Source organism: Macaca thibetana, chromosome 4 (assembly GCF_024542745.1).
Source record: "Macaca thibetana thibetana isolate TM-01 chromosome 4, ASM2454274v1, whole genome shotgun sequence".
In the NCBI taxonomy this organism is placed as follows: Eukaryota; Metazoa; Chordata; class Mammalia; order Primates; family Cercopithecidae; genus Macaca; species Macaca thibetana.
Genome location: NC_065581.1, coordinates 115,711,322 through 115,728,880, shown reverse-complemented (window position 1 = coordinate 115,728,880; position 17,559 = coordinate 115,711,322). Strand labels below are relative to the sequence as shown.

Here is a 17,559-nt window from a genome sequence, read left to right as displayed (position 1 = left end):
GTTAGTAATTTTTAGGGCTTAAAGATTATGCTTCACGATGTAGTATTTTCTTAAATTTTCTACTAAGATGACCTTGAGAATCTCTACTAAGATTCTTCACTAGAGAGCTGACTCTTATCTTCACAGTTTAGTATTTGGCTGTTCTTCAAAAAATTATTTTAAAGTACTTTGCAAAGCTTGAGTAATATTTTTTTTCTAAGAGGACAGGAAGATACGTAATGTGCCCATTGAACAAGGACTAATGACATTGTTAGGAAGGAAGGAAAAAGGATATCACTTCTACATCGATTTCAGTTTTTATGCATTAACACCAGACAATGACCTCTAAAATGAGAAGAGCGCTAGCTTAACATTGTAAATTGACAAGGATCTTGGAAATGAGGAATTAAGGTCAGAGATTCGACAGTATAGATTCTACTCATGGCAGGGTAAGAGGCAACCGAGAATAACATGAAAGCAACTGGTAAGTATTTGACTTCTTTTTTTTTCCTTTCCCTCTGCTTACACCAATGGTCTATTATACTTCATAAAAAATAGAGACATTACTGAGACTGTTTCCAAGAGAGCCTTTAGGTGGCTAACAGTGTCACACTGGCCAGTCTCAGGGACCAGCTGTGCAGTTCACTTTTGATTTGAAATACAGTTGTTGTTAAGCATAAGTTAAAAGCTGAGTTCTCAAAAGTTGTGTCATTGCATAGGAGTTTAAATATAAGCAATAGCTTATCGGCTACTAAGTGCAGTTTTTGTAGTCCTCCCATCCAAATATGCCTCTAGATCATATACTCTGGTCAGATATGCTTTTGAGAGACTGTTCAGGCAAAGGCAAGTCTACCTTCCCAGATGGTTTTCAGTTCATTTCTGCCCCACAAACCAGAGCAACTCTCCAGTTTCTTTCTTTCTGTCTTTCTTTTCCAAGGTCAAAGCTCAGACAGCTTGGTTCTCCAAGAGACTGATGGCCCCAATCCCTGAAATGAACAGCAGTCCTAAAGAGCAACAGCCTCTCTGCCAAGGGGAATGGCAACACCAGGCAAAGCCAATGGACTCACATCTCTTTTATGATTCCATGAGGCGTTCATAATCACAGGGAGTAGCTGCATTGCTAATTAGGGGTCACAGAGGTGGTGAGGGCCTCATTCATTCATTCACTCTTTCTTTCAGTGAATACATCTTCAACTGGAAACAATTCTTTTGATGATTATCTGAATGTTCTCCCAGCATGAAGGCCTGCTTTCCATGACCTCTACGTCTCATCCGCACTTGGCCAACCACAGAATCAATGAGATTTGACCCACCAAACATCAGACCCTTCCTATAAAAAACTAATCTTTTTATTCAACAAATATTTCTTGAGTGATCACTACCTATGAGCGCTATGCTAGGTGTTGGGGATAAAACAATAAACAAATGAGACAAAATCATGGCCTTCAAGATGCTTGTTTTCTAGAGGGCAGAAATACACAACACATACAAAATACTAACATTTCAGATTATGGTATATTCCATGGAGAAAGCTAAAGAGGTCAAGAGAATAAGGAATGTAGGTGCATACGTGCATTACATACAGAGTAGTCCCAGAAGACTCCTTTGATAAGGCAACATTGAGCAAAACTGGAAGGAAGTCAAAAGTCAAGTCATGCAGAGGTGTGGGAAAAGAACTTTCTAGGCAGAGGGAACCGTGAATGCAAAGGTCCTAAAAGAGGAGCAAGTTTGTCTTGTCTGACAAATGATGATACGCATGGGTGAGCAGGAAAAGTGATAAGAGATGAGGTCAGAGAAACAATGGAGCCAGATTGAGTAGGACCTTAGAGGCTACTCTAGGATGCTGCCTTTTACTCTGAGTGCATTGGAAGCCACTGGTAAGTTTTGAGCACCAATGGCTATTTAGGCTGCTCTGAGGAGAATGGAATATGGGGTGAAAGGCTGGGAGCAGGCAGACCAGTCAGGAGGAACAACAGAAATTGCTGATTGCCACATAGTAGCCATCTGCCCTTTCTTTCTTTAGCAACAGAAACCTGATTCTTGCCAGGTGTGGTCGCTCACGCCTGTAATCCCAGCACTTTGGGAGGCCGAGGTGGGCAGATCACGAGGTCAGGAGATCAAGACCATCCTGGCTAACACCGTGAAACCCCGTCTCTACTAAAAAATACAAAAAATTAGCCAGGCGCGGTGGTGGGCGCCTGTAGTCCCAGCTACTCGGGAGGCTGAGGCAGGAGAATGGCGTGAACTCAGGAGGCGGAGCTTGCAGTGAGCGGAGATCGTGCCACTGCACTCCAGCCTGGGTGACAGAGCAAGATTCCATCTTAAAAAAAAAAAAAGAACCCTGATTCTTATTTGGCAGCAATGCAACCAGCTAAACTCTAGATTTCCTAGTACTCCGTCCCCTGTCCCTTACAATTAGACAGAGTCCTGTGATTAATTTCTGGCCAATGACCTATAAGAAAGTAGATTCATAGCACACTTAGGAGCACCGCTTAAAAACAGCCTACTCAATTGGGAGGAGTTCTTTGCTCTTTTGCTTCCTTCTGCTGCCAACCTGGAACATAGACATAATGGCTGGAACCCTAGCAGCCATCTGCAACCATAAGGAGCCCTTTATGTTTTGTTTTGTTTTTCTCCCCTTCTGCATTCTTATCATTTATTTGTTGTAAGAACACTCAAAATCTATTCTCTTAGCACTTTTCATACAATGTTATTAACTGTAGTCCTTATAGAACTCTTGAATTTATTCCTGCTGCCTAGCTGAAATTTTGTATCCTTTGACCAACATCTCCTCAATCCCTATCCTTCCCTCCTTAAACCCTGTTAACTATAATTCTACTCTCTGCTTCAATGAGATGGACTTTTTTAGATTTCACCTATAAGAGAGATCATGTAGTATTTGTCTTTCTGGGTCTGGCTTATTTCCTTTAACATAATATCCTCCAGATTAACCTATGTTATTGCAAATGACAGGATTTCCTTCTTGAGGCTGGATAGTATTATCCATTCATCCATTGATGGACACTTCAGTTGATTCTGTTATGCCCAGACCGTTTATTCCCCGAAGAAGACCACCAGAGTCCAGAGTCAAAGCTAAGCAGCAAGGATCTTTATTACAGGTTCGAACCTGGAACTCTCCCTCGCTCGTGAAACGAGACGGGCAGGAGAGCTCCCCCACTCAGCTCCGAACAATGTTATATAGTCTAAGAAAAGTGGGCATAGAGTTATTATACAAATCAGATATATGATTGGCTAGTGTTTGAACAAGGCGATTTGGCTAACTATGATTGGTTCCTGCCATTTCTGATATTTTGGTTCAAACTTTGAGGCGGGAGAGCAGGTTTATGGCAGCAAGAGTTTATCTTACTTAAACACGTCTTGTGACCTTGCCTCAGAACTTACAAAATCTCTGGTATGTGCAAAACAAAATCTCTGGTACGTGCAGAAAACCAGGTACTCACAGAACTTACGAAATCTCTGGTATGTGCAAAGATTAGAGAGCAGAACAAGGGTGTAGCGGGTGGGGGGCGGGTACACATCTATCTTTATGTCCTTTCATTTCCCCCTTCTCATAAGCAACTGGATGTCCAATCTTGGATTTCCAGAGTCTTATAATATAGCCTCACTTTCTGGGTGCAGGAGAGGCTGGTGATGGCTACGGAGGACCATTAGTTGGATGGTATCAAACCTTTCTCTGACAAATTGTAAAATTTTATTTACCACACAGGGGCCTATAGTGAATAGAAGTAGTAAAGACATTAGGGGGCCTAAAAGGGGTGCCAGAAGGGAAAACATTGAAGAGCTCCACCAATTGTTAGCGGCTGTAGTGAATTGTTGCTTTTTCATTTCTAAGCTTAGTTCGTGTAGGCGTTGGACTCTTTCCTCAACTAACCCTGACTCATTTATATAGAAACAGCATTCTTCTTTGAGGAACATACAGGTACCTCCTTTCTCAGCCGTGAGTAAGTCTAAGGCTCTGCGGTTTTGAAGGGTGACCTGTGCTAGGGAGGTGAGCTGCCGCTGAAGGGAGGCTAGGGAATAGGCGGAGTCTTCCATAGCAACAGAGAATTGTTGTAACAGCTTGTCGTTTTCTATCATGGAGTGTTGTAGGGCCCCTCCTGCTAACCCCGCTGCGACGACAGAGGTGGTTAAGGATATTCCGGCAATTAGTGGTAGAAAAACTGCTCGTCTATGTCGCGCAGTTTTAGTTGGGGCGGTCCCTGCCCAGCCTATGAACTCTGCCGGGGTTAGCAGTGTCAGTCGGGGAACTAGGGTAACAGGGATACACAACTGTCCATCAGAGATGCTTTTGGACAGAGTTTTTAACAGAGTCATATTACACCAGAAGAACACACCAGGGGGAGCATATATGGGACTATTAGGGTATGTAGCCGATTGGTTACAGAGGCTGTTGCTAAATGCCGAATAACAATAGGGGTATTTCTCTTGGTATGGGTCACGGTACAGGGCCACATCGGGTATCGTGACTATCGATGAGTTAAAACCTGTATAGTTTGTGGGAGGGGAGGATAGAGGAACAGCCGTTAATGGTGGTCTTCCTAGGGTTGCACACATAAAGCAAGAGGACAGGTCGCCTAAACCAGTGAGGTTGGCAAATGCTAGCCCTTCCCGTAATAGAGTTAGCCAGGAGAAGGGCTGCAAGTCTTGTGATAGCTTGGTTTCTTGCCTGTGGATTTGTGTGTGGATTAAGGGTTGAATCTGGACTAGACTTCTCCACAGATATAAATGGCTACTGGGCCAGGTACTAGTTGATGAGTAATATACTCCCCCATGTTGTGGGGTTGTCCACCGAGAGTCCCATGGGTCTCTAATTATCCAAGTGTAAGTGACGGGAGACTCAGTTTTGTAAAAATACCACCCTTGTCATTCTCTCCAGTATCGGACAGAGTGCATCTTACAGTAGCTATATGGGCAACCTGCACTCTGGTGCCACCAATAATTTTTACAATTATATTCAGTTTGACCATATTCAAAACAGATCATGGGTATTGCTGGTTGGGCAATCTGGAACCTAGTGAAATTGAGGTAAACTATAGTATTACACCCTGAGGGGGGGCAGTCTGCGCTAGCTAGCAGTTTACCCGCTTGGGGGGTTTCCCCGGGGTGAGTTTTGTTCTCATAGAGCCAGAACCTCCAGACATAGGGATTAGACGACGCAGCAGTGAGGAGAGTCAGATGCATAAGGCATAAAAGCATAGGTAAGCTAGACATGGTTACGGCTATGGGGATGACGGCGCAGGGTTAGCTTTAAGGGATTGTTCTTAGCTTTGTCTACAGTCCATGTAACCGGTGCTCCAGATGGCTCGAGAAGGTCGGATGTTGGGTCCACTGGTTTGACGTGTGTGTAGTGGATCCACGAAGCGATGCCTTCTACTTTGAGAGCGGTGGGAGTAGTCAGGAGTACTTGCAGTGGTCCTTTCCACCTGGGTTGAAGAGTTTCTTGCCGGTGGCGCTTGACTAGGACCCAGTCTCCCGGCTGGAACGGATGAGGCGTCGGCGGAGGTCCTGCCTCGTACAGTTCTCGTAGTCTGGGCCAAATTTCCTGGTGAATTTTCTGTAAGGCTTGTAAGGAGAACAGGAGCTCAGAGACATTTTCAGTTTCAGGTTTGAGTAAGTCATCTTTTAGACTGGGGACCAGGGGTGGGGGTCTGCCATACATGATTTCATATGGTGTGAGGCCTAGTCTGTAAGGGGTATTTCGGGCCCGGAACAGAGCGTAGGGGAGAAGTACTACCCAATTAGTGCCAGTCTCCATGGTCAATTTAGTTAAGGTCTCCTTCAGAGTCCGATTCATCCTTTCTACCTGTCCTGAGCTTTGGGGCCTATAAGCACAATGTAATTTCCAATTTGCCCCCAGAATGGAAGCCAAATCCTGACTTACCTTAGCAACGAAGGCTGGTCCATTGTCTGACCCTATTTGGACGGGAAAGCCATACCTGGGGAGGATTTCTTCCAAAATTTTCTTTGCTACAACCTGAGCAGTTTCTCTCTTAGTTGGGAACGCTTCTGTCCATCCTGAAAAAGTATCTACAAAGACAAGTAAGTACTGATACCCATATTTTCCAGGCTTTATCTCAGTAAAGTCTATTTCCCAATAGATACCAGGCCTAGTTCCTCTACACCTAATTCCTGCGGTGGTCTGGGTTTGGGGGCAAGCGTTGTTTAGTTGGCAGGCTTTGCAATTTGTTGTGACATCGCTGGCCAGTTCAGCTATGCGCCTGATTCTAAACTTGGCGTGCCTGATTAAGTCCATCATTCGCCGGGCACCCAGGTGGGTTGTCCGGTGGATGTGTTCCAACACCTGCCGTCCTAATTTTTCTGGTAGGATGGTTTGGTCATTTATATCAGTCCACCACCCATTTTTAACCTGTTTTAGGGGAAGCGTGTTCATCCATTCGCGATCCTGTTCGGTATAGTCGGGAAAACATGGCAAATTTCGCGGGCCAGGACTGGGGAGCTGGAGCGCGAGGAGCTGACTGGGAGCTTTTGCTATGCTCCTTGCGGTTTGGTCGGCTAAGAAGTTGCCTCGTGCCGGGCGCGGTGGCTCACGCCTGTAATCCCAGCACTTTGGGAGGCCGAGGCGGGCGGATCACAAGGTCAGGAGATCGAGACCACGGTGAAACCCCGTCTCTACTAAAAATACAAAAAATTAGCCGGGCGTGGTTGTGGGCGCCTGTAGTCCCAGCTACTCGGGAGGCTGAGGCAGGAGAATGGCGTGAACCCGGGAGGCGGAGCTTGCAGTGAGCCGAGATCGCGCCACTGCACTCCAGCCTGGGCGACAGAGCGAGACTCCGTCTCAAAAAAAAAAAAAAAAAAAAAAAAAAAAAAAAAAAAAAAAAAAGAAGTTGCCTCGAGCAATTGGCGTAGTTGGTTTCTGATGCCCAGGGCAATGTACGATAGCCAATTTCTTTGGTTTCCACAAAGCAGTTAATAGAGCTAGGATCTCTTGCTTGTTTTTTATTTCTTTGCCTTCGGCTGTTAATAGTCCCCTTTCTCTGTAGATGGCCCCATGTATGTGCGCAGTAGCGAAAGCATAGCGGCTATCCGTGTATACTGTTAGTTTTTTCTCTGCCCCTAGGGTGAGGGCCTGTGTAAGGGCTATCAGTTTGGCTCTTTGGGCCAATGTCCCTGGAGGCAAGGGTTCCGCCCAGATTACCTCAGTCTCTGACGTTACAGCCGCTCCTGCATACCGCTGGCCTTGGTGGACATAGCTGCTGCCATCAGTGAACCAGGTGAGTTCTGTGTCGGGGAGCGGACGATCTTGCAGGTCCTCCCGCACCCCATGCACCTGAGCCAGTATCTCAGTGCACTCATGGGACGGGGCATCCAAGTCTGGATTTGGCAGCAGTGAAGCAGGGTTTAAAGAGGTTGGGGGCAGAAAAGTTATTCTGAGGGGGTTTAACAGCAGTCCTTGATAGTGGGTGAGCCGGGCGTTACTCATCCATCGGTCCGGCGGCTGCCGGAGGACGCCTTCAATGGCATGCGGGGTTATAACGCGCAACTCTTGCCCCATGATAAGTTTATCAGCGTCTCGGACCATTAGGGCGGTCGCCGCGATTATCCGGAGGCAGGGTGGCCAGCCAGCAGCCACTGAATCTAATTTTTTTGACAAATAGGCAACTGGCCTCTGCCAGGGGCCTAGGTACTGTGTTAACACGGCTTTTGCAACACCCTTACTTTCATCCACGTATAAGTGGAAGGGCTTGGAGACATCAGGGAGCCCCAGCGCGGGGCTGATAACAAGGCAGTTTTGATTTGCTGAAAGGCCAGCTCAGCCTCTTCCGTCCAATTGAAGGGCTGCCGTTCCTTTGTTGCCTGGTATAGGGGCTTGGCTAACTCAGCAAATCCGGGTATCCATAACCTACAGAACCCTGCCGACCCCAGGAATTCTCTCACTTGCCGTGTTGACTGGGGTCTAGGGATGAGTAGGACTGTTTCCTTTCGGGCTTTGGTTAGCCAGCGTTGCCCCCCTTTTAATAGGTACCCCAGATAAGTTACCTCCGACTTGCAGATCTGAGCCTTTGTTGCTGAGGCTCGGTAGCCTAGCTCCCCCAGAGTCTTCAGGAGGTCCTCAGTCCCTTGAACACAAGTTTCCGGGGACCTGGCCGCTATTAAGAGATCATCAACATATTGCAAAAGAGTTATTTCAGGGTGTTGCCACCGGTACTCACCCAGATCTTCATGAAGGGCTTCATCGAACAGGGTTGGCGAGTTCTTGAACCCTTGTGGCAGTCTGGTCCATGTTAGCTGACCGTTGATGCCCCTCTCAGGATCCGTCCATTGAAATGCAAAGAGTTCTTGACTTTTGGGAGCCAGAGGAAGGCTGAAGAAAGCGTCTTTTAGATCAAGAACGGTATACCACTGTTTTTTGGGATGTAAGGCACTCAGAAGGGTGTATGGATTGGGCACAGTGGGATGTATGTCCATGACCCTTTTATTAACTTCTCTTAAATCCTGTACTGGCCTGTAGTCCGTTCTGTTGGGTTTACGAACAGGTAACAGTGGAGTATTCCAGGATGAGTGGCAAGCCCGTAGGACTCCCTGGTCTAGGAGTCGGCGGATATGGGGCGTAATTCATTCTCTTGCCTCCAGGGGCATAGGATATTGCCGAACCCGAACTGGGTCCGTCCCTGGCTTAACTTCCACAAATATGGCAGGTCGATGTTTAGCTAGACCCAAGCCCCCAGTTTCTGCCCACGCTTCAGGGAAACGCTGGAGCCAAGAGTCAATTCCCTGATCGGGGGGCTTTTGCTCTTGATGGAGTCGGTACTCATCTTCTAAGGTGACAGTCAGGATAGATATTGGCCTGTTTTGGGAATCAGTTATCTTGGGCTCTTCTGGCTCAAAGTGGATTTGGGCCCCCATCTTTGTCAGCAAGTCCCTCCCTAGTAGAGGGCAGGGGCTCTCTGGGATGACTAGGAAGGAATGGGAGACTTTTCCCGTTCCTAAGTCTACAGTCCTCTGGGTTGTCCAGGGGTATTTTTTGATGCCTGTGGCCCTGTGCACCCAGGATGTTTTCTTAGACATTTTTCCAATTGGTTTGGTTAGGACTGAGCGTTCCGCCCCAGTATCGACCAAGAAGCGAACTGGGGACCCCTCCACTTGCAAAGTTACCCTGGGTTCGGGGAGGGGGTCCGAACCCCGTCCTCCCTAGTCAGAGTCCTGGGTAACGAGTACGGAGGTAGGGTTAGCTGGTCTCCGTTTCTTTGGGCAGTCCTTAATCCAGTGGCCACGTTCCTTGCAATAAGCACACTGATCTTTTTCTAATCCTTGCCTAGGGCCTTGCTTTTTCTGCTTTCTGTTTTGGCCATTTCCTGCCTGGGGGAAAGCTGCTACTAAGACTTTGGTCATTTCTTTGGTTGCCTTGAACTGTTTTTCTTCTGGAGTATCCCTATTATTATAAACTTGCTGGGCCATCTGAAGGAGGTCCTGAATCTGCTTTCCCTCTAAACCTTCTAATTTCTGGAGTTTTCTTTTAATATCTGGTGTTGCCTGGTTTACAAAGGACATTACTACCGCTGCCTGATTTTCCGGTGCTTCCGGGTCCATAGGGGTAAACTGTCTGAAGGCTTCCATTAATCTCTCTAAATACACAGCGGGGCTTTCTGTCTTACCTTGTAACACAGAATATACTTTAGCCAAATTGGTGGGCTTGCGAGCTGCAGCCCGGAGACCCGCCATTAGAGTCTGGCGATAAATGAGCAGTCGTCCCCTACCTTCTGCCGTGTTGTAGTCCCATCTGGGCCGGGTCAAAGGGAAAGCCGCATTAATGAGGTCAGGATTTGCAGTTGGCTGGCCGTCATCTCCTGGAACCAGTTTTCTGGCCTCAACTTGGATTCTTTCCCGCTCCTCCGTTGTGAACAGGATTCGGAAGAGCTGTTGACAGTCATCCCAGGTCGGCTGGTGAGTAAACATGACACTGTCTAACAACGAGGTTAGATCTTTGGGATTATCTGAGAACTGAGCATTTTGGGACTTCCAATTGTATAAATCACTGGTGGAAAAAGGCCAATACATGAGACGGGAGAGCCCGGTATCATCGAGCGATCCTATTTCTCTGAGAGGCAGGGCTACAGTGGAGTCAGGGAGTCGGGAAGCTTGGTCCCGCTGTACGCGGCCTCGTGTTCGGCTGGCTGGCCCCCCCAGGTTACTTTCACTCTCGGCTGCTTCCGCTTCTCGGTTTCCCTCTACGGAAGCACCACCCTGGGGGACTGGGTCCTGCGGGATAAGGTGCGGATATGGTGGGGGAAATGTGGGTTCTAACGTTAGGGGGTCCTGGCTGTCCGGCAGCACAGGGGCCGAGGGAGCAGAGGGAGTCTTTTGTCTTGTAGGTCGCGTTACTAGGACTTTGCAGGGCTCAGGGATGAATGGAGTTATCCAGGGTGGTGGGTTTTCCACAAGATCCTGCCACACTAGAATATAAGGAATTTGATCAGGATGTCCTGACTGCCCTGGCAGGAAAATCTTAGTTTTTACCTTAGTAATAATAGAGAGACAGAAAGTTCCTTCGGAGGGCCACCCTACGCCGAAAGAGGGCCACTCCGAATGGCAGAAAGTAACTAGCTTTCCCTTCTTTAGTTCTATGCTTAAGTTACGCCCCCGAGCCTTCACATCCTTAAAATTGGTAACAAGGAGTGAGAGCGGCGTGCTCTGGTTGTTGCCCATCTTTGGACTGCTCCTACAAAGAGAAGGGGGGACGAAAATGAGTGTGAAGCAGAGGGGAGTATCCGACAGGTCCGGTCCTGGAAGGGGAAGAAAAGGTTTTATGTTTCGTTTTGGGCTTACACTTAACACTTAACAATAACGGACAGACAGTAATAACAATGAGCATTCGCGAGCGCGTGTCGGACTTCCGACCTGAGTCAGACGGGGCAACCAAGGATGGAGGCCCCCAGATGGGCACTGGGGAACGTCTCCCACCAGTCCCGAGTGGCTGTCTTCTAGTGCGTCCGCCAAGACCGTGCCACTTACAGAACAGACCAATACAGATTACAGATTACGGATTTCGCGAAATTTCAGGGAGACAGACAGAGACAAAGACAGAGACAGTGACAAAGCCGGCTTACCTACAGATTAAGATCCGTTGACTTGGGGGTCTGGTGGGCTTGGGGGAAATCCCGGACGAGCCCCCATTTGTTATGCCCAGACCGTTTATTCCCCGAAGAAGACCACCAGAGTCCAGAGTCAAAGCTAAGCAGCAAGGATCTTTATTACAGGTTCGAACCTGGAACTCTCCCTCGCTCGTGAAACGAGACGGGCAGGAGAGCTCCCCCACTCAGCTCCGAACAATGTTATATAGTCTAAGAAAAGTGGGCATAGAGTTATTATACAAATCAGATATGTGATTGGCTAGTGTTTGAACAAGGCGATTTGGCTAACTATGATTGGTTCCTGCCATTTCTGATATTTTGGTTCAAACTTTGAGGCGGGAGAGCAGGTTTATGGCAGCAAGAGTTTATCTTACTTAAACACGTCTTGTGACCTTGCCTCAGAACTTACAAAATCTCTGGTATGTGCAAAACAAAATCTCTGGTACGTGCAGAAAACCAGGTACTCACAGAACTTACGAAATCTCTGGTATGTGCAAAGATTAGAGAGCAGAACAAGGGTGTAGCGGGTGGGGGGCGGGTACACATCTATCTTTATGTCCTTTCAATTCCATATCTTGGCTATTGTGCACAATGCTGCAATGAACATATCAAAGAGGTATGAATATTTCATACCTTTTCGAAATGCTGATTACATTGCATAAGATGGCCTTTAAAATGGAAGCCACGTGCTGAGGATGGTGGAACAGAACGCTCAGGTGGGTCCCTGAGGATAGCATAGAAATACCACACCTAATCTGGACTGCCTATTTCTGGACTCGTTTTATATGAGAGAGAAATGGCCCGGGCACGGTGGCTCATGCCTGTAATCCCAGCACTTTAGGAGGCCGAGGGGGGTGGATTATTTGAGGTCAGGAGTTTGAGACCAGCCTGGCCAACTTGATGAAACCCCGTCTCTACTAAAAATACAAAAATTAGTCAGACTTGGTAGTACACGCTTGTAATCCCAGCTACTTGGGAGGCTGAGGCACGAGAATTGCTTGAACCCAGGAGAAGGAGGTTGCGGTGAGCTGAGATCACACCGCTGCACTCCAGCCTGGGCAACAAAGGGAGACTCTGTCTCAAAAAGAAAAAAAAAAGACAGAGAGAGAGAGAGAGAGAAATAAAGTTCTTTTCTGTTTAAGCCACTGGTTTTTAAATTTGGGTTTTTTTTCCAGCTATATGTAGCTAAACTGAAACACGATGAATATAAGTAGCCTTTGCAACAATCCAGGTGAGAGAAGATATTGGTCTGGCCCCAGTGGGGTGGCAAAGGAGGTCAGATTTTTTCTTTTTGAAAGGTAATGCCTATAGGATTTGCAGATGGTTTAGATACAAGAATAAATGAACTATTAATAGAAAATCTGACTTCCAGTTTGGGGCCCAAGTGACTTGAGAGTGTAATGATTTACCGAAATGCAGAAGGCTATGGAGTGGACAGGCTTGGGTGTGGGACTGGGGTTGGTGGGAACGGCAGTCTAGGGCACATGTGGCAGCATGGCCTTGATAGAAGCAGGAACACAATGAAACAGGAAGGGAGGCCAAGAGCACGGGGCATAGATTGATAGGAAATGAATGAGCTCTCATCCTACTGCTTCTATTTTCTCAACAAAGTCTGATCCAGGTCATCCCCTGAGACTGAAGGGAAGAAAGCAGAGGGTGGAGATGGGAGGTTTGAAGACAGAGACACTATAAAATAGTCCTTTCAGTGAGTGGGATTGCTGGGCAGCCATGGGTGTGCATCCATCTGAAATTTGTGCTCTCTAATATAAAGAAAAGCCACTTACCAGCGCTGTGTGTTTTTCTGCAATCCAGTCCAGTTGCATGATTGGGTTTAACTGAGCCTGGGTTTCACCAGACAAGCACTGTAGGACATAAGATGAGAGAAACAGGGAGAATGAAGGGGTGTTTGCAAGAAGGATCAGAATGATGGATCAGTAATCAAAACTGGATAAAGAAAGAAGTAAACACATGAGATGGATGAACACAGAGTTGACAGTTCTTGAAAAGACCGAAAAACAGGGTGGGTTCCAGAGAAGCCAAACAGAGAAGGATAGAAGGTTGTGAAGGGGGAAAAGGAGATTTTGGAGGAGATGCAATTAGTCATCATTGAGGACAAAGGTCAAATGAGTCACTGGAGAGAGAAGGAATTGAGAAGCTAAAGATATTGAATGGAGGTCAAGGTGCTGAATAAAGTATATTCCATTATAAGACTACTAATAAAATTCGTTCACAACTTCCTCTAATTAGATTTGTTATCTGCTTTGAATAAAGATACCATTCATTAGTCTAAGTACTTTAAATTTAATTTTTTTTCCTGAAGGGATATTTATGGGACTTCAAAGAACAAAGTTTTACCCAAACAACTAAGTTTTTGTTGGGTGAAAATACAAAGCATTTTTTTCCATGTGAAACTTCTTTGTATCTTGATATCTTTTCTTTTTCTTCTGTGAGTTATTTTAGGCGGCGAGTCTATTAACGCAATCTTTTAAAGATTGACCTGTTTATTCTCCCTAAAATAGTTCATGTCGTAGCTTGTTTCTTCTAAGCTGGACTTTGCCCCCTTGTACTTTCCTCACAACTTTTTCATTGTTTTTTAAAATAACATTTATTCTCATATTTACTTATTTTTCTCAGATGTTTGTTTCCTTTCTTCCTGCTCCATCTCCCTGTTCCTCAGATTCCTTTCCTTAGGAGAAAAAATTGGGATATTTCCCACAGCATGCTGTGAGAAAACTCTCTGGACTTCTTGGGGGTGGGACTTGTGAACACAGAGGGTCTTGCACACTATTTTATATCCAGCGAGTGTTCAGATTACAGGGCCAGGCCTCAGATACAGGTCCAGTTGTGGAAGGTGGTCCCTGAAACATTATGAACACTGCTTTGCTCCTTCCGTCTCCTAGTCCCTCTTCTTAAGCTCAAATGTTATTAATCGGGAGTCTGTTCTGGGCTACTCACTGCACTGATTAAAGTAATTCACATTAACGAGCAATGACTGATCTACTCAGTTCTCTTAGGGGAAGTCACATTTCTAAAATGTGCATATTAATCCATATAAAACCCTGATTCTAGAGATAAATGTGAAACAAATGATTAACACTCTATTCAGGGTTTTCAGAGACAGAACAAAAGATTTTCTCTTGTCTTGGGGCCCCAAAACAGCCTTCTCATCCCTTAGAAAGTGGGCTAGGACAATGTAAAACTGGGCAGAATATTGTGTGTGTGTGTGTGTGTACATGTGTCTCTCTGTGTGTGCAGCACCTCTCACCTCATCTACACATCTCTCTAGCTCATGATACATGTTTCAAATCATGAACCAGAGATATTCATATGTGAAGGCGGTTAAGACATATTCTTAAAGAGTAAGTTCTCAGTCTAGGATAATATTTTGTAATTTTCCATATAAAATTCTTCAGATGCCCAACTTGTTGAAGGTTTTTAGGAGCCTAGTCTTAGAATCACAGAGGTTCGTGGCTCCTGGTTCCTCCTTAAATCCAATTGTTCATTACTGGAATATACAAATGAGTAGGGAGCCAGAGATGATAGGCACCAGAAACTGAGGTTTCCATTTCTCAACGTGGCCTGAACTAAATGAATTAAATCTCATCCTCCTATGGGAAGTGGAGGAAAAGAGCTCTGGCTGGGAAGTACTGCTGTGCAGTGGTTAGTATAGTGGGTCTGAGGGTCAAATAGATTTGAGTGCAACTCCCAACCCAACTCCCACTACTAGCTTTGGGACCTCGGGTGAGTCACACAGGCCTCAGGTGCTACAGCTTCTATAAATAGTGATAATAGTATTCTTACATAAAGTGTGGCTGATGAGAGCAGCCCTTCCGTGGGTCAACCACCCCATCAGAGGATCTGTGCCTGCGATAGAGCCTTTTCTGCCTCGGGAGGTTCTTTCGGGTCCAGAAGCTTCCCCATGGAGGGAAGAGAGGCAGCAATGAAATCGGCGTATAGGGGGACTGGGCTCTTTCCCCTTCATGTCTACCAGGGCAATGACCTCCTAGAGTCCGCTATGCACCCCCCACTTGCCTCTCTGGTCACTGAGAGGTGAAGTAGTTGTAGGACCAGGAAAAGCAAGAAGAGAGCGTCCTCTTCTGCTCCCCTTCCCGGGAGTCTGGGCGCTGAGCCTGGCCCTCTGGGGCGTGTTTGAACATAACTCGCACCGCTTACTCTTTTCCCATCTCAGCAGTATTGAGCCTGTATCCTAGTACCTTTTGCCGGCCTTGTGTAAGCAGCTTGCACGGGATATATAAGGAGAATCAAGTTTCTGAACTTCAAAAAATGTAAAGTCAGTCGTGCTTCTTCCTGCCGGTGACTGTTTACGAGAGGGAAGTCAGCGGGGCCCCGAAGAGGTCGCTGGTGGCGCAGAAACCGCGGCCAGATTGTAAAGAACAGGGGAAGAAAAAAAAAAAAAAAAAAACCCAGAAAGTTTCTTCCTTGTTGCGAATAATCGCCGCCCCCCCACCTCCGCCCCCAGCAAAAGCAGTAACGTGACACCCGAGCGAAATCCCGAGACCAGAGCGGAGAGGGAGGGGAAAGGGAGGAGAGAGCCGCGGAGCGCCGGAGGGAGAAAGGGGAGGAGAAGGAGGAAAACCCCTGTCAAGGAGGTGGAGCGAGGGGATGGTGTCCGCCTCCTGTTCCTCCCTGCCGTTTTTTAGAGAAGCCTGAACCGGGACAAAACACGCTGAGACCTACAGACACAAAGCCGGGGGGTCCACGCTGGCGCTGGAGGCGAGCCCCGGCGGCCGCAAGCGAGCCCGAGGCGCTGCAGGGCGCTGGGCGTGGGGACGCTAGCGGGCGCGGGACGGGCGCGGCGCCCCGGTACGGGCAGCGCCCCGAACCGGGGCCGGACACCTCGGCTGCTCGGGCCGCGGCGGCGGGGACCATGCCGAGGAAAGTCTCCTGAGCCCGGCAACTTCGGCCCCTCCCCGCCCCCACCCGCTGCCCTCCGCGCGGCCCTCCCCATGTGCAGCCGGCCAGCCGGGCTCTCCTCCTCGCGGCGGATGGGTGACCTTTTCCTGGCACGAGCAGGCTGTGCGAGGCGGCGGAGCAGGCGATGAAGAAGAAGCAGCAGCATCCCGGCGGCGGCGCGGATCCCTGGCCCCATGGGGCCCCTTTGGGGGGCGCCCCTCCGGGCCTGGGCAGCTGGAAGCGCCGGCTGCCCCTGCTGCCTTTCCTGCGCTTCTCCCTCCGGGACTACGGCTTCTGCATGGCCACCCTGCTGGTCTTCTGCCTGGGCTCCCTCCTCTATCAGCTCAGCGGGGGACCCCCTCGCTTCCTGCTCGACCTGCGGCAGTATTTGGGTAAGGAAGCTGGCCAGGCTCTAGGGCGGCGCCTACTGCGCAAAGTTGTGCGGCGGGGAGAGGGGCGCGCCGGGGACTTCTCGCGCTGCCACCGCGCGCGCGGCCGCCGCCGCCCCGGGGCTCTCCAGGTGCGAAGCCCGCAAGCATCTGTGCCGCGGTCTGGAGCGCCTTTTTTCTCCCGCGCGTCCGGCTGGCCTCACCCAGATGGTGGCGCCGCTGGGTTGCACTGCCTACAGGTACCCCGGGGCAGGGCACCGCTCACCTTCCGCCCGTCCCACCTCCGCCACCCCCGCCCCGGCTGGGGCGGAGTGGATGGGTGTGTAGGGTGTGCGGGAGTGTGTATCTTCAGGCTTGGCGGCGCGGGGAGTGGCGAAGGAAAGGGACAGTCCGCTCCGTGGCATTGTTAGTGACCACAGTTCCGTCCCGTCCCGCGCGCCGGGGAGTGCGGGTGGGTTTAGCCCCTCCCCACGGTCCCCTCTGAGAATTCTGTCCCGCGGATCCTGCCCGCCAGCCCTGTTGGCTCCGTGCTGTCCCCGGGCTGGCTTGTCCTTTGGCCGCCGCTGCCCACCCCGTCGCCCGCAGCTAGCCTGGCGCGGGGAACGGGCTGCATCTAGGGGTTTGGGGCTGCCAGAGGGCGCGGGTCAGCCTGGCCAGCAGTGTCGCCTCCAGTAACCCGAGGATCCTCGGCGCTGTGTGCGTCTTAAGCTCAAGTCAAAACTTGTGTGTGTGTGATTTATTAGGAGAGAGGACGCCTATCTTTAGCAGAAGTAAGGAAGGGGTTGTGACGGGAGGGAAAAAGCCCTTCCAGCAAGAAGGCGTGACCCCGCAGCTCCCTTGTTTCGGCTACGGGAGCCAGGGGTGCCAGGGCTGGGCGAGCGCAAGCCCAGGTCGCAAGGACGATGCTGGCCTGCGCGTTCGAGCCAAGGGAGGCTGCAGATCCCTCAGAAGTCTGTAGCCAGAAGAGGTCGTGCGGGGGTGAAGGCTGGGAGAGCTCCAGCTTCTTGCAAGCATTCGAAGTGATAAGCCTGAGCATCTGCACGATGAGAGCGAGTGTGGGGAAGCAGAGCCACCGAAGTGCTGGAAGGAAAATGGGCCGAATGACCCGGGCCAGCTGAAGGCTGCCATAGTTACCCCAAATGTCGCTTCGTGGCAGAAGCCACAGG

The 17,559-nt window shown here is 48.9% G+C and overlaps 2 protein-coding genes and 1 long non-coding RNA gene across 3 annotated transcripts in view; 1 reads left to right on the top strand and 2 right to left on the bottom strand.

Moving 5' to 3' along the window:
* Window positions 1-4,973: 4,973 nt before the first annotated feature.
* LOC126952501 (protein NYNRIN-like) lies at window positions 4,974-10,558 on the bottom strand. Its single transcript, XM_050787166.1, has 2 exons — window positions 9,717-10,558; window positions 4,974-6,027 (listed from the first exon to the last, which is right to left on the bottom strand). The coding sequence occupies exons 1-2, from the start codon at window positions 10,015-10,017 to the stop codon at window positions 5,204-5,206; spliced, it is 1,125 nt and encodes a 374-aa protein (XP_050643123.1). The 5' UTR covers window positions 10,018-10,558; the 3' UTR covers window positions 4,974-5,203.
* Window positions 10,559-12,937: 2,379 nt separating this feature from the next.
* On the bottom strand, window positions 12,938-16,746 carry LOC126952517 (uncharacterized). The gene is made up of 4 exons (XR_007724920.1): window positions 16,659-16,746; window positions 16,106-16,380; window positions 15,305-15,449; window positions 12,938-12,952 (listed from the first exon to the last, which is right to left on the bottom strand). It is a non-coding gene; the product is annotated as an uncharacterized LOC126952517 (long non-coding RNA).
* UST (uronyl 2-sulfotransferase) overlaps window positions 16,150-17,559 on the top strand; it is a 317,391-nt gene continuing 315,981 nt past the window's right edge. Inside the window, exon 1 of the mRNA XM_050787162.1 lies at window positions 16,150-16,396. Within this exon, the coding sequence (XP_050643119.1) occupies window positions 16,150-16,396 (247 nt within the window). The remainder of the gene's footprint in view (window positions 16,397-17,559) is intronic.